Source organism: Gigantopelta aegis, unplaced genomic scaffold (assembly GCF_016097555.1).
Source record: "Gigantopelta aegis isolate Gae_Host unplaced genomic scaffold, Gae_host_genome ctg6337_pilon_pilon:::debris, whole genome shotgun sequence".
NCBI lineage: Eukaryota > Metazoa > Mollusca > Gastropoda > Neomphalida > Peltospiridae > Gigantopelta > Gigantopelta aegis.
Genome location: NW_024534968.1, coordinates 1 through 16129, shown reverse-complemented (window position 1 = coordinate 16129; position 16129 = coordinate 1). Strand labels below are relative to the sequence as shown.

The following is a 16129-nucleotide window of genomic DNA, read 5'->3' as shown; positions in this document are numbered from 1 at the left end:
AGCAGTCACTCTCTCTGGGTTATAGTCTAGCAGTCACTCTCTCTGGGTTATAGTCTAGCAGTCACTCTCTCTGGGTTAGAGGCTAGCAGTCACTCTCTCTGGGTTATAGTCTAGCAGTCACTCTCTCTGGGTTATAGTCTAGCAGTCACTCTCTCTGGGTTAGAGGCTAGCAGTCACTCTCTCTGGGTTATAGTCTAGCAGTCACTCACTCTGGGTTTGAGGCTAGCAGTCACTCTCTCTGGGTTATAGTCTAGCAGTCACTCACTCTGGGTTATAGCCTAGCAGTCACTCTCTCTGGGTTATAGTCTAGCAGTCACTCTCTCTGGGTTATAGTCTAGCAGTCACTCACTCTGGGTTATAGTCTAGCAGTCACTCTCTCTGGGTTATAGTCTAGCAGTCACTCACTCTGGGTTTGAGGCTAGCAGTCACTCTCTCTGGGTTATAGTCTAGCAGTCACTCTCTCTGGGTTATAGCCTAGCAGTCACTCTCTCTGGGTTATAGCCTAGCGGTCACTCACTCTGGGTTATAGTCTAGGAGTCACTCACTCTGGGTTATAGTCTAGCAGTCACTCTCTCTCAGTTAGAGCCAGTAATGGAATGAAGAATCTCCCTTTGTCTCAGTAAAATATGTTAGTATTCATGAGATTCGTGAAACATTTTACAACTGAAGTATCGTATAAACTACTCTGGGTTATTCATGAGATTCGTGAAACACTTTACAACTGAAGTATCATATAAACATGCAAATTTCATGAACATTCATCATGTCAGTAGACATATATATATATAAAATTTATAAAATACATTTGATGTGTTCAGTGCAACTTGTAAACTGTACTTATAGCACAAAACTTTATGATGTAAATACATTTGATGTGTTCAGTGCAACTTGTAAACTGTACTTATAGCACAAAACTTTATGATGTAAATTGTGAGGACAACTGTTTCATTTATTGGGGCAGAACATAGCCCAGTGGTAGAGTGCTTATTTTGGGATTGATCCCTGTCGGTGGGCCCAATTTGGGATTGATCCATGTCGGTGGGCCCATTTTGGGATTGATCCCTGTCGGTGGGCCCATTTGGCCTATTTGTCACGACTTGTATATCAAAGGCCGTGTATGCTACATATAAAAGATCCTTTGCTACCAATGGAAAAATGTAGCAGGTTTTCTCTCTAATACTATATGTCAACATTACCAAATGTTTGACAACTAATAGCTAATGACTAATAAGTAAATGTGCTCTAGTGGTGTTGTTAAACAAACTTTGTTTCATTTCCTTTTGTTTGTATGTCGCTCACCCATGTTAAATTAAACGAGACATTTTTAATTCACATATTAAAATAAGAACATTATTTATATAGTCTTGATGGGTTACATAAAACACAAATGGGGGATCTGAATTTGCTTTTGCATGACTCACAAATGCCTTACATAAATCATCAATTTTGTGATGCCTGTAAAACTATTTTCTTTTTTCTACTTGTGCATTTTCCATTCCGTATTGCTCATCAAAACCTTCCGAATAAAAGATAAAGGATTTTAAAATTGCAATAATTGTTTTGTTTAATTTTAATTCGATTAATTCAGTAATGCTGATAAATTGCAGCTAAATATTGTTTGGTTAATTTCAGTGAGAAACCCGCAGCCTTTAACAACAAGTGTTTGGTTAATTTCAGTGAGAAACCCGCAGCCTTTAACAACAAGTGTTTGGTTAATTTCAGTGAGAAACCCGCAGCCTTTAACAACAAGTGTTTGGTTAATTTCAGTGAGAAACCCGCAGCCTTTAACAACAAGTGTTTGGTTTTGATTGGAAAGTTTTATCGAGATCTTCTGGAGCTTGGTGTTGGTGGGCGACAGATTGACATTAACGGTTTGCTGCCACTCGGTGAGGAAAGCTTGCTTCTCTCTAACACTGATTATTACAGGGAAGAATAGCATCCATATTGTTTTTATAATCTCTGTAACAGGCCTCAGATTACAGTTATCTTCCCATTTGGTTGTCCAAAATCCGGAAATTTGACCGCGCAAGTAGTCTGCTGTTTGACTGTGATTATTTCATGGCAGACAGCTATGAAGTGGCAACTGTTTGACTGAAGTGACAGGGGATAGCATGTAGTTTGTAAACATGTGTAACTTGTTGACATTGAAGACTTGTTTGTGATAATTCCGGCCCATGCAAAAGTAGTGCTTTTTGTGTAAAATGGGTGTACTCCGGCCTGGTTTAGAGGGTGTGTCTGTTTAAACCAATATGCTGGGAGAAAGAGCTGGACAACAGGGGTTGTCCTTTTCAGGGTATGTGTCCCCCATGCAGGCAAAGGTACATACAAAACTGCACGGGCCTGCTGATATTAATAAAAATGTTACAGCCACTAAGGCTATATAGAAACATATAGCGAAATTAATTGTGGTCTGAGGCCTGATATAGTTCACACATTACACCGGTTAAATGCTTGATTCTGATGAAAGTATTATAACCAGAGAGATGAAATTACACAGACTGATTGTGAATACCACATGGAATATGAAAACTCATTTATTTATTTTCTAAATATTTTATTAAATTAAAAAACCTTTTTTTTTAATTTATTAAAAATTAAAATTAAAATTTTCAACTTTTAAATTTCAATATCCTCCAGAATAGCATAAAATGACCTCTGATGTTACTACATGTTGTTGCAATATTTTTTAACAGTTTTGAGCTAATAATTTGGTAAAAAAGAGCAAAAGTTGGATTTTGTTGGTCAGTATTGAGATGGCTTTTTTTTTTTACATATTGAATTTTAATGAGTTTTTCAATTATTACAATTTGACAGAAGATCTAAATATAATGAATATATCACTACTAAATGTAATTAAACACTTTAAATAAATAGTATACAGTTTTTAACAAGATTAAGTACTTTAATAATACATTTCACCTACATTTATGTAAATTACACACTTCAGTCATTTTTCAAAAATGGTCTTTTATCCTTAGAAAATCTAATAGGCTAATATTCTGTGCTGTCTGAATGTATTTATTGTGTTCAGTAAGCAGATGCTGGTACACTTGTCAAGTTTATTGCAGAAAATGTGCCAAAAAGGTTAACATTTGGCTTGTAATACATATGGCAGAATAATCCATAATGCATATTCAGTGGTCATTACTACAAACATCCTTCCAATCAAGAAATACTACACTGAGGTATCCAAGACACTGGCACATGATTACACTTGTTAACAGTTATCACTGGAAACTGAAAAATATGGTGCAAGTACTTCTTGGTAGGATTTATATCAGCATTTTGTGACAAAATCTTCATTTTCAAAGTTGTCGTCAACAAAAAACATATTATGGTGTATACCTAAGTGACATCTGTAAGGCATATTCATATTAATATGCATTTATATGGACTGTTTTGCCTTTTACAAAGTGGCTACATGTCTAATACAGTAAATGAAGTAGATTAAGTAAATACAGCAGGTCAAAATTGAATCTGAGGCCTATCATGTCTAATTTTCCCTGAAATTAGTGTGTAAAAACTTGTTACAAATGGCCCCAATTTTGTGACTTTCACCATCACTCTGACACATTTCTAATAATGTACCATGAATTCAGTCACCATATCTTTAATAAGCTTCCACTTATCATATCTAAAATGCAACATTTTACAGTTTTAGATTTTAATTTGTTTCAGAAATTTAAATTTAAGTTTAATATTTCATTAAAAATGAAGTAAAATCTAATTATTGATTTTGTTTCCTTTAAATATTTCAAAATATTTCCAATACAACACTGTGCAGATAGAACATATGTAGAAGAAAAAATAGCTGTTCATTGTATGAAGAAATTCCAACATTTGATAAAGTTATTACATTTTGAAGTTGGTGTCCCTCAAGTTTCCATTGCTAAAATTGGCCATGGCAAGGCACTGTGGTAGGTGTTTTAACACAGCCTCTATATACTCTTAATTTAAAGGTGACATCCCGATACTTACTGAGCATTGCTTTAATATGTATATGATTGGAATGCATTAGTGTGGGCCAGTTTTTAGGGGGAAAAATGGACTGATAGGCCTCAGATTACAGGTATCTTCCCATTTGGTTGTCCAAAATCCGGAAACTTGACCGCGCAAGTAGTCTGCTGTTTGACTGTGATTATTTCATGGCAGACAGCTATGAAGTGGCAACTGTTTGACTGAAGTGACAGGGGATAGCATGTAGTTTGTAAACATGTGTAACTTGTTGACATTGAAGACTTGTTTGTGGTAATTCCGGCCCATGCAAAAGTAGTGCTTTTTGTGTAAAATGGGTGTACTCCGGCCTGGTTTAGAGGGTGTGTCTGTTTAAACCAATATGCTGGGAGAAAAAGCTGGACAACAGGGGTTGTCCTTTTCAGGGTATGTGTCCCCCATGCAGGCAAAGGTACATACAAAACTGCACGGGCCTGCTGATATTAATAAAAATGTTACAGCCACTAAGGCTATATAGAAACATATAGCGAAATTAATTGTGGTCTGAGGCCAACACTGATTATTACAGTGATGAAAAGCATCCATATTGTTTTTACAATTCCACACTATTACATACCCATTTAATTTAACTATAGTAATAAAGACACATCTGACTGTAATAAAAGAATAGTTTATTGAACATATGTGTGATACACAATATAGCATATCTAGCCAGGAATGATGCCATGTTCCTAGCCAGGAATGATGCCATTTTCTTTAGCCAGGAATGATGTCATGTCCCTAGCCAGGAATGATGCCATATCCCTAGCCAGGAATGATGCCATGTCCCTAGCCAAGAATGATGTCATGTTCCTAGCCAGGAATATATGTCATGTCCCTAGCCAGGTATGATGTCATGTCCCTAGCCAGGAATGATGCCATGTTCCTAGCCAGGAATATATGTCATGTCCCTAGCCAGGAATATATGTCATGTCCCTAGCCAGGAATGATGCCATGTTCCTAGCCAGGAATGATGCCATGTTCCTAGTCAGGAATGATGTCATGTCCCTAGCCAGGAATGATGCCAGAAATTATTATTATGGATACAACATCAGTAATTTTGTTGTTAGCAAATTTATATAATTATTTTAGTTATTTGATTTAATATGCTGGACTGCTATGTATTCTTACACTTAGTACTTGTGATTTCACCTAATCAATCAACCTGGGTGTTATAGTCTGTTTCAAATTACATAAGTTTTGCAGTAAAATTGTAAATACATCCCACATTTCTATCTATAACAAGTCATTTATTGTCGTTTTTTGTACCGGTTGTTTGAATACCGTAAAAGGTCATAATAATACTGACACATTTTTATAGTTTTTATTCCAGTGATTTTCATAACTAATATATAAGACTGGAAAATCATCTGGGTATAATTTTGATTAGTACTTTAGCCAGGAATGATGTCATGTTCCTAGCCAGGAATGATGTCATGTCCCTAACCAGGAATGATGCCATGTCCCTAGCCAGGAATGATGTCATGTCCCTAGCCAGGAATGATGTCATGTCCCTAGCCAGGAATGACGCCATGTCCCTAGCCAGGAATGACGCCATGTCCCTAGCCAGGAATGACGTCATGTTCCTAGCCAGGAATGACGTCATGTCCCTAGCCAGGAATGACGTCATGTTCCTAGCCAGGAATGACGCCATTTTCTTAGCCAGGAATGACGCCATGTTCCTAGCCAGGAATGACGTCATGTTCCTAGCCAGGAATGACATCATTTTCCTAGCCAGGAATGACGTCATGTTCCTAGCCAGGAATGATGTCATGTCCCTAGCCAGGAATATTTATAGTGTGCAAGATGTATAGCACTTGATCACTCTTGCACGCTATAAACTTGTGCAATAAATAATATGGTTCTTTGTCACAGTGATCATATTTATATCTAGCGGCCACTTTATGTGGGAGTGTCAAGCAAACATTGTTTTCTTTAATGAAAGTTACATTTACATTTTGTTACTCCGACGTCAGTTTTATCATTACTCAGTCTGATTAGTATATTTCTTCTTTAGAATTCAATATGATTGCGTTTACTTTTCATAAGATGTTTTAAATAAGGACTTTGAAATAAAAGAAAAAGAATTACTCAGTTTATCTGATGACTACTGTCGATAACTTTATGATTGTCATTAAATGTTAAACATATTAAAGGTTTAGCCAGACTATGAAAACTAGTTCAGGGGCCTACTTCGTAAAGCTCTCTTAGGCTCCGTTTAGACAGACTATGAAAACTAGTTCAGGGGCCTACTTCGTAAAGCTCTCTTAGGCTCCGTTTAGACAGACTATGAAAACTAGTTCAGGGGCCTACTTCGTAAAGCTCTCTTAGGCTCTGTAAAGCTCTCTTAGGCTCTGTTTAGACAGACTATGAACACTAGTTCAAGGGCCTACTTCGTAAAGCTCTCTTAGGCTCTGTTTAGACAGACTATGAACACCAGTTCAGGGGCCTACTTCGTAAAGCTCTCCTAGGCTCCGTTTAGCCAGACTATGAACACCAGTTCAGGGGCCTACTTCGTAAAGCTCTCCTAGGCTCCGTTTAGACAGACTATGAAAACCAGTTCAGGGGCCTACTTCGTAAAGCTCTCCTAGGCTCCGTTTAGCCAGACTATGAACACCAGTTCAGGGGCCTACTTCGTAAAGCTCTCCTAGGCTCCGTTTAGCCAGACTATGAACACCAGTTCAGGGGCCTACTTCGTAAAGCTCTCCTAGGCTCCGTTTAGCCAGACTATGAACACCAGTTCAGGGGCCTACTTCGTAAAGCTCTCCTAGGGTCCGTTTAGCCAGACTATGAAAACTAGTTCAGGGGCCTACTTCGTAAAGCTCTCCTAGGCTCCGTTTAGACAGACTATGAACACTAGTTCAGGGGCCTACTTCGTAAAGCTCTCCTAGGCTCCGTTTAGACAGACTATGAAAACTAGTTCAGGGGCCTACTTCGTAAAGCTCTCCTAGGCTCCGTTTAGACAGACTATGAAAACTAGTTCAGGGGCCTACTTCGTAAAGATCTCCTAGGCTCCGTTTAGCCAGACTATGAACACTAGTTCAGGGGCCTACTTCGTAAAGCTCTCCTAGGCTCCGTTTAGCCAGACTATGAACACTAGTTCAGGGGCCTACTTCGTAAAGCTCTCCTAGGGTCCGTTTAGCCAGACTATGAAAACTAGTTCAGGGGCCTACTTCGTAAAGCTCTCTTAGGCTCTGTTTAGACAACAAAGTATCCTCTTTGCAAGTCTTTTAGCATTGCATTGCGAGATCGCAAAGTTGCGAGAGTTGAGTGAATTAGGTATCTGGTTGTTAAGTTGGCAAGGTGAAGTAGCCCGCTCTGTACTGATATTAAAGGTGCAGTATCGGGTTTCCATATTTTCCTATCTCTACAGTCATGATTTAACAGTAAGCAATTGCTTTTGCACAAAAAGGATTTTGATGTTGGTGAAAAAGTGCTTGCCTCATCACCCGCTGATAACAGTAATATATTGTATTGAGGAGAGCAGTGTATTGCTCACATACATGATTTGAGGAGAGCAGTGTATTGCTCACATACATGATTTGAGGAGAGCAGTGCAGTTGTATTGAACTGACCAACTTAGTACTGTGCAGTTAGACTGGTACTGAACTGACCAACTTAGTACTGTGCAGTTAGACTGGTACTGAACTGACCACTAAAACTGAGTACTGTTCAGTTAGGCTGATACTGACCTGACCAACTGAGTACTGTTCAGTTAGACTGGTACTGACCTGACCAACTGAGTACTGTTCAGTTAGACAGGTACTGAACTGACCACTAAAACTGAGTACTGTGCAGTTAGACTGGTACTGAACTGACCACTAAAACTGAGTACTGTTCAGTTAGGCTGGTACTGAACTGACCACTGAGTACTGTTCAGTTAGACTGGTACTGACCTGACAAACTGAGTACTGTTCAGTTAGACAGGTACTGAACTGACCACTAAAACTGAGTACTGTTCAGTTAGGCTGATACTGACCTGACCAACTGAGTACTGTTCAGTTAGACTGGTACTGACCTGACCGAGTACTGTTCAGTTAGACAGGTACTGAACTGACCACTAAAACTGAGTACTGTGCAGTTAGACTGGTACTGAACTGACCACTAAAACTGAGTACTGTTCAGTTAGGCTGGTACTGAACTGACCACTGAGTTATTTTTCAGTCCAGGGCTGTCAGCGGCTTCAGTTGCTCGAGTTGGATCACATGTGTGAACTGAACGACGACGACGCGACCGCTCTGTGTCGATCCGGACTCAACAACCTGTCTGTCCTTGAACTTAACGGGACTCCGGTTACACCTCGAGCCATTCAAGTCATCTACAGTGAGTTTTATATTTTTATTGACCTATTAGTCTGGACTGGACTGGAAATGTTTTTACGTGTGTATATGCCACAAGAGCTTCAAGGACGCCTGCCATGGGCTTAATCTCTGACTAAGTCCGGGCCAGGAGGGGGGGGGGGGGGGGGGGGGGGTAAAAATTTAGAAGTAGTTACTAAGACCTAGGCCAAAATCAGCTGACATAACCTGCTCATGTCTGGAACCAAAACAAATTAAAACCCAAAAATAAATTAGAGTGCTCGGCTGAAAAGGTTTTAAGGTGATTTGAGCAATTTTGATGGGCAATCAAAGTAAAATTGTTTTCAAACTCCTTCTTTCCTTCAGCAGTAAAATTATGGAATAATCTTTTGCCTGATATTAGAAATTCTTCTTCATTAAAATTGTTTAAAATACAAATGAACAAACACGACCCTGCTGTTCCATCTTATTTTTATGAAGGTGATAGATGGCAACAGATTCTACATAGCCGACTCCGTTTGGGTACCAGTGATTTGAACGGTCACAAATTTGTACGACATGTGACAGATACCCCTTCTTGTATTTGTGGCCATCCAGTTGAAGATGCAGAACATTTTCTATGTTTTTGCCCAATATATGTTGCAGCTCGCAATACCCATTTACTGAACTATTATAATCTCAAGTGTCATACTTTGCTATTTGGATATTCAAATTTAAGTGTCCAAAAAAATATCTCTATATTTAAATCTGTTCAGAATTTTCTTATTAATAGTAAGCGTTTCGAGACCAATTAACCATTCTAATTGTTTGCTATTTATTCTTTGTTTCTTCTACACACTCCTCTCTTCTATTCCCCCAACTATCCGTGTTATCTTTATTGTAATATTGTTCTAGCCATCTTGATGTATAACATGTATATTTGTTAAATGTAGGGAGAGGCCTTAATATAGGCACTTGCCTGTTGGCCAATACCAAATTTGCTAATAAATATTGTTTAAACCAAAGTAAAGTGTGTTGGACTGTTTACAAAAAAAAACGCAGAAAATTTTGAATGACGGCCCAAAAATGTTAAAGTCCCAACGTGCCCAAAAAGGAGGCTACCTGTCCTAGGTACAGGTTCGGGATGTCATTCCTCCATTGCATCAGTGCAGTGCCAATGACTACCTTGACAATCCTGTGGATGGTCTGGTTATCCATCTCTAGCAGCAGGATCGCTTGTCAGTAGTAGCCGTGGTGCCATAGGGTCAAGATGAGTCCCAAGTGTCCTTCCTGAGTCCTGATGATGTGAAACTCGAAGTGACTTCCATCAGTCAGCTGTTGCCAGGCTCGATTCAGGAACCGGAGTCGCCCTGTTGGGGGTCGAAGTAGGAACCAGTGGCGGTGATTGGTACATCGCTGTATCCAGCTCGTCGTTGTTCACCTCCGTTGTGGTCTTCTCTGTGATCGGTGGAGTCCTCTTCTCAGTGGGGTCGTTGGGGGCGGCGACGCAGAAGGGACCGCCAACTTTCATCCCCCCTGAGCCGCCCCTGGCACACATTTCCTCTTCCTCCTCTTCCTCTTCAAAGGGACCGCGTCGCCGTACATCAAAGGGGGGGGGGGGGGGGTAAGCTCAGAGCGCAGGTAGCCACGTCATGCTTCATAGCTGGTCAAGCTCGGAATCACCTATTAGTCATTGAATTTAAAAGAATACCTGTAATACAAAAAGCTCTTCAAGCTATCTACAGTAAGTTTTATGTGTTTACTGACCTATCGGTCCTTGACAGAATAACAGTAAGTTTTATGTGTTTACTGACCTATCGGTCCTTGACAGAATAACAGTAAGTTTTATGTGTTTACTGACCTATCGGTCCTTGACAGAATATATACTCTTCAAAAAAAGTAGAGGAAATTTAATAAGAATTTACAATTGCCAAAATTGTAAGGTATATTAGCTGTGGGGAATGGTTATATGATAATAGTGAATTAACTGGGCAAACATTATAACCGGTAGTTCAGTATTACAGTAGGTTTTATGATCACGAAAGATCTTGAAGGACAATTGGGGTCAAAAGTGAAATTTGAAAGTTGATGTTTTTTTATCAGTAAATCGCACATTCAAACAATAAAAATTACTGAAAACAATAACAATTGTTGACCAACAGAATGAAAATGATTGAAACAAATAATGTTCCACAGTGATTATCGACCTTCCTGGAAATTGTCAAAATCGAGAATGACACCCCACGCACGTGTACGGTGTAACTGCGTGATGCACATGCAAACTATGGAATGTGTTTCGGTGTGTTGATAAACAGACCTGAACGTTATTTACTAGGATGTCTGTGGTTAAAATGTGTGTTCGATCTAGTAGTTGATATTAATATTAATATTTGAGGTTCCCCTACATGTTTTGAAGAGTATAGAAGTTAAAAGAAAGCGTCTAATTTATTCAGTAATCCTTTCAAGTTGCTGAGAGTTTTAATTTGTTACTGTCCTTGAATTTAAAAAATATGATAGTACAAAAATTCAAAAATCAGTTCAAGGTATCCACGGTATGTTTAATATTCTCTCTGATTCAGCAGTCCTTGAATTCAGCAGAATACTTGTAATAGAAAAACTGTTCAAGTTATTTACAGTAAGAAGATGAAACCTGGATATATGAGAATATAAGCATGTACTTATATCTGTTATTTTTATTTATATGACTGGCTTATTTGTTTGTTCTTTCATTGTGCATTCATTCAGTTGTCACTTTTGTATTGTCTATAATATATAAATCACATTTTTTAACAGCTGAGTGTTCACTGGTATTGCCCGTATGTTTTTCAGAATCATGCCGTCATTTGAAGAAAATTCTCATCGTGTTGAGTTTCGCCGATTATTATGATGATCCGAAAAACAAGAACCAGAGAAAGGAGTATTCCAAGAAAACCCAGGCTTTGCAGGTGAAGTGTCATATTGGCATAATATTATATTTTGCTAAGAATCAGCAGTCCTTGGCTTTTGAAAAACCATGGCGAATGAAAAATTGCACATCTCAAAACGCTTAGGCAAGTGAAAAATCACAAAACATTATTGGTTTATTGGTTCATTTTTGCAACTTATTTCTCTACATTTACATGTACCAATTACTTCATAAATTAGTAACGCTTGGTTTTCACTCACCTTAGCATTTTAATTTTAATTTTATGTTGTTTGGTTCATTAGTGTAGTCTGACTTCTATTCCCTTTCAGGAATGGAGTTATAATTTATTAAAATTTTCAGGAGTAGTGCTATAGAAATATAATTATGACATACACTGATGCAGACAATTTGATTTTTTTATTACAATGATATGTACTATTGAGATAATTTGATGCACACAATTATAGAGACGTTTTCAGTGTTAGATGGTTTGATGAACGTGCATTCAAAGGAAGAAGCACACGTTCTACGCCCCTCCGGACTAGTATACAAACCAACTTGTCTTCAACTTCATTATTATGTACAATCAACATGATTACGATACTTGTGATGGGAAAAGCCCACTGGTTCCGAGGAGGTGGTTCAATTAGAACCACGACCCAAGCATCTCAGGTGTGCTCTACCGACTATATTAGATCCCTCGTAATATTAAATTATTTTTTAAAATAACTTCTTAATCGTAGGCCTACAATTAGTTTAATTGATAGTGTTGGTTGTGGCATTGACATTCACATGGCATTTTTAATTCAACAATTACACAATCAGTCTCCCTCCCTACATTTTCCCCTACCACTACCAGTTACGAACGGCTCTGACATCTATGTCAATTCAGCATTACGTTATTGATCTAGAATGGTCCCATTGTTGTTGATGAAAAATAGACAAACTCTGACAATATCTGTCATTATAGAAAGGATTTTATTGCAAACGCGGGATGCTATAATAAAGATAAGCTAAAAGTGACCCATAAATGTATAACGAGTTGTCAAGTAGACCAGCGTGTGCATTCAGAATGCCAAGAGTAAAAATAATTTGGTCAATATGCCACAGAGTACTGCGCATCAAATCATGTTCCAGTCACATGGTCTGTTACTTTCTAACAAACATATTGAAACAAAAATTAAATAGTGGGCTATGAACATTGATTACTGTTACTATATTTTGTACATATATACATATTAAATAGTGGGCTATGAACATTGATTACTGTTACTATATTTTGTACATATATACATATTAAATAGTGGGCTATGAACATTGATTACTGTTACTATATTTTGTACATATATACATATTAAATAGTGGGCTATGAACATTGATTACTGTTACTATATTTTGTACATATATACATATTAAATAGTCGGCTATGAACATTGATTACTGTTACTATATTTTGTACATATATAAATAACAGATGTACATTTATTAACCTTTAGCAGAAATACAAATATTTTAATGTAGTTTTATTTTATTTCTTTTAAAGATAAAGAAAGAAATATAATAAACATAAAAAAAATGTTTTTGTAAACGAGAGCTAAGCCTATTCCTACATAGGCCTACCTATTATCATTTCTTTCCTGGGTTTTTGTAAACAAGAGCTAATCCTATTCCTACATAGGCCTACCTATTATCATTTCTTTCCTGGGTTTTTGTAAACGAGACCTAAGCCTATTCCTACATAGGCCTACCTAATATCATTTCTTTCCTGCTTTTTTATTATTCTGTACACTTTTGAATTGTTTTTGTCTTTTAAAAAGAAAGTAGAAAGTTACATGCTTGCCAATTCCGGGACCTCATGTAAGCTTTGTAGGCTAAAAGATAGGAACTAATCGAGACAATTTTGCCAACTTCGCTGATTTTCGTAACAAGTTCATTTGTTCAGAAGCCAATATTTAAATCAATTCCTTTGTTTTCTTTATAACTGTATGAACAGCATAAATGAGTTATTCTTATCAGACGTATCTATTACCTTACAAAAGTGAACTGTTTCTAATTAATAATAAATTAAATAGGCAAAGGAGTTTTGATGGAATTGATACGTCTTTGAAGATGTCTATTAAACCAGTGTTTTCCGATTTGTATAGCAAAGATAAGTACCAGTCTTATATTAAAAGCTTGCATGGGCGCTACCGTTCTCGTCACATTTTTTTCTGGTGATATTAAACAGGTCTTTCTATGAGCTACATAAGGTAAATAGTGGCAATCAATATACATTGTACCGGCCTCGGTGGCGTCATGGTTAGGCCATCGGTCTACGGACTGGTAGGTACTGGGTTCAGATCCTAGTCGAGGCATGGGATTTTTAATCCAGATACCGACTCCAAACCCTGAGGCTCAATGGGTAGGTGTAAACCACTTGTACCGACCAGTGATCCATAACTGGTTCAACAAAGGTCATGGTTTATGTTATCCTGCCTGTGGGAAGCGCAAATAAAAGATCCCTTGCTGCCTGTCGTAAAAGAGTAGCCTATGTGGCAACAGCAGGTTTCCTCTAACAAACAGTGTCAGAATGACGTCCAATAGCCGATGATAAGATAAAAAATCAATGTGCTCTAGTGGCGTCGTTAAATAAAACAAACTTTACTTTACTTTACAATATACATTATTTGCAGTATTTGCAGTTAGTATATACATGTATGTGTACTCTCTTCTCTGTCTGTCAGTCTATTATGTTTGCTATTTCAAAACAATAAAATTGTTGAAAGTTTACCTTAGCTCACAGAAGCACAAACTAAATATAAAATAGTTTTTCAAAGTATCTCCTGTTGTTGCTAGATTGGAAAATTCCTCGACCTGAAGTTTGATTCAGCTCCTTTTAGCATTTAGATTTTCTTTTCCAAAAATTTGTGAACTGAACAAGTGAAAACACAGACCTCAGATATACCTGTCTGCTTCATAATTGTAAAAACTACATTTGTTCCTTGCAGGCTCTCCAGAGTAAAGCAGGACTTGGACACATTCTGAAGATTGACGTCGCTCCTCTTCCATAGGAACCGGAAAATCCATGATGTGCCTGAAAGACCTGGAGCCTCGTTGACAAAACTCCTCTCAAACAATGTCATGTCTCTCGTGTCCTCTCAAACAACATCACGTCTTTCGAGTCCTCTCAAACAACGTCACGTCTCTCGAGTCCTCTCAAACAACGTCACGTCTCTCGAGTTTTCTCAAGCAACGCCACGTCTCTCGAGTCTTCTCAAGCAACGTCACGTCTCTCGAGTCATCTCAAACAACGTCATGTCTCTCGCGTCATCTCAAACGTCATGTCTCTCGAGTCCTCTCAAACAACATCACATTGTTCCTGGAAGTGTTCATGCATCGCACGGGAAGATCACAACATTACAAGCGTGAAGTGAATTGGGCGACTCTCTCATGTCTACCAAGTGCTGGCCCTGGTCACTACTCTGTCTCTGTAAAAGCATCCTGACTGACAAAGATGGTGGTATCTGATTTATCAAGTGTAGTAGAGTTTGATCAATACTTTCACTTCAGAAGACATTAATTTGTGGAGGACATATTACAAGATAGCTCAGCAGACAGTAGCCATGGATTTGGCCTTGTTATTCAGCCTCATATCAACAGGAGGAATTCTGCAGTTTCACCATTCATCATCGCCAGAGTTGTTATGTCTTATGTTACAATATACCCGGTACCTCTTTACAAGTGGATACCTATTGTATATTAAGTATAGACCATGATATTATACCCCTCTACAAGTTGATACCTAATGTATATCAAGTATAGATCATGATATTATACCCCTCTACAAGTTGATACCTAATGTTTATCAAGTATAGACCACAGTATTATACCCATCTACAAGTTGACCTCTGAATTACAAAGGTGTAGACCATAATTCATATACCCCTCTACAAGATGCTATCTTATTTTATCAAAGGTGTAGACCATAGTACACATACCCTTCTACAAGATTCCATCTTATTTTACCAAATGTAGACCATAGTACATATACCTTCTACAGGATGCCATCTTATTTTACCAAGTGTAGACCATAGTTCATATACCTTCTACAAGATGCTATCTTATTTTACCAAGTGTAGACCATAGTACATATACCCTTCTACAAGATGCCATCTTATTTTACCAAATGTAGACCATAGTTCATATACCTTCTACAAGATGCCATCTTATTTTACCAAGTGTAGACCATAGTTCATATACCTTCTACAAGATGCCATCTTATTTTACCAAATGTAGACCATAGTTCATATACCTTCTACAAGATGCCATCTTATTTTACCAAATGTAGACCATAGTTCATATACCTTCTACAAGATGCCATCTTATTTTACCAAATGTAGACCATAGTTCATATACCTTCTACAAGATGCCATCTTATTTTACCAACTGTAGACATCTTATTTTACCAAGTGTAGACCATAGTTCATATACCTTCTACAAGATGCTCTCTTATTTTACCAAGTGTAGACCATAGTTCATCTACCCTTCTACAAGATGCCGTCTTATTTTACCAAGTGTAGACCATAGTTCATATACCTTCTACAAGATGCTGTCTTATTTTACCAAGTGTAGACCATAGTTCATATACCCTTCTACAAGATGCTATCTTATTTTACCAAATGTAGACCATAGTTCATATACCCTTCTACAAGATGCTATCTTATTTTACCAAATGTAGACCATAGTTCATATACCTTCTACAAGATGCTATCTTATTTTACCAAATGTAGACCATAGTACATATACCTTCTACAAGATGCTATCTTATTTTACCAAATGTAGACCATAGTTCATATACCTTCTACAAGATGCTATCTTATTTTACCAAGTGTAGACCGTAGTTCATATACCTTCTACAAGATGCTATCTTATTTTACCAAGTGTAGACCATAGTACATAGACCTTCTACAAGATG

General features: G+C 37.7%; 1 protein-coding gene across 1 annotated transcript; it reads left to right on the top strand.

The window, feature by feature from the left end:
* The first annotated feature begins 1492 nt into the window (after positions 1-1492).
* LOC121366594 (F-box only protein 41-like) lies at positions 1493-16123 on the top strand. The gene is made up of 4 exons (XM_041490971.1): positions 1493-1886; positions 8158-8316; positions 11100-11215; positions 14163-16123. Exons 2-4 carry the CDS (start codon positions 8199-8201, stop codon positions 14223-14225), a joined length of 297 nt encoding a protein of 98 aa, XP_041346905.1. The 5' UTR covers positions 1493-1886; positions 8158-8198; the 3' UTR covers positions 14226-16123.
* Positions 16124-16129: the final 6 nt, after the last annotated feature.

Excerpts from the sequence above, each read along its gene's own strand:
- LOC121366594 (XM_041490971.1), top strand. The coding sequence starts at position 8,199 with ATGTGTGAACTGAACGACGACGACGCGACCGCTCTGTGTCGATCCGGA. Across the intron at positions 8,317-11,099 it reads AGCCATTCAAGTCATCTACA|AATCATGCCGTCATTTGAAG; the intron begins GTGAGTTTTATA and ends TATGTTTTTCAG. Across the intron at positions 11,216-14,162 it reads AGAAAACCCAGGCTTTGCAG|GCTCTCCAGAGTAAAGCAGG; the intron begins GTGAAGTGTCAT and ends TGTTCCTTGCAG.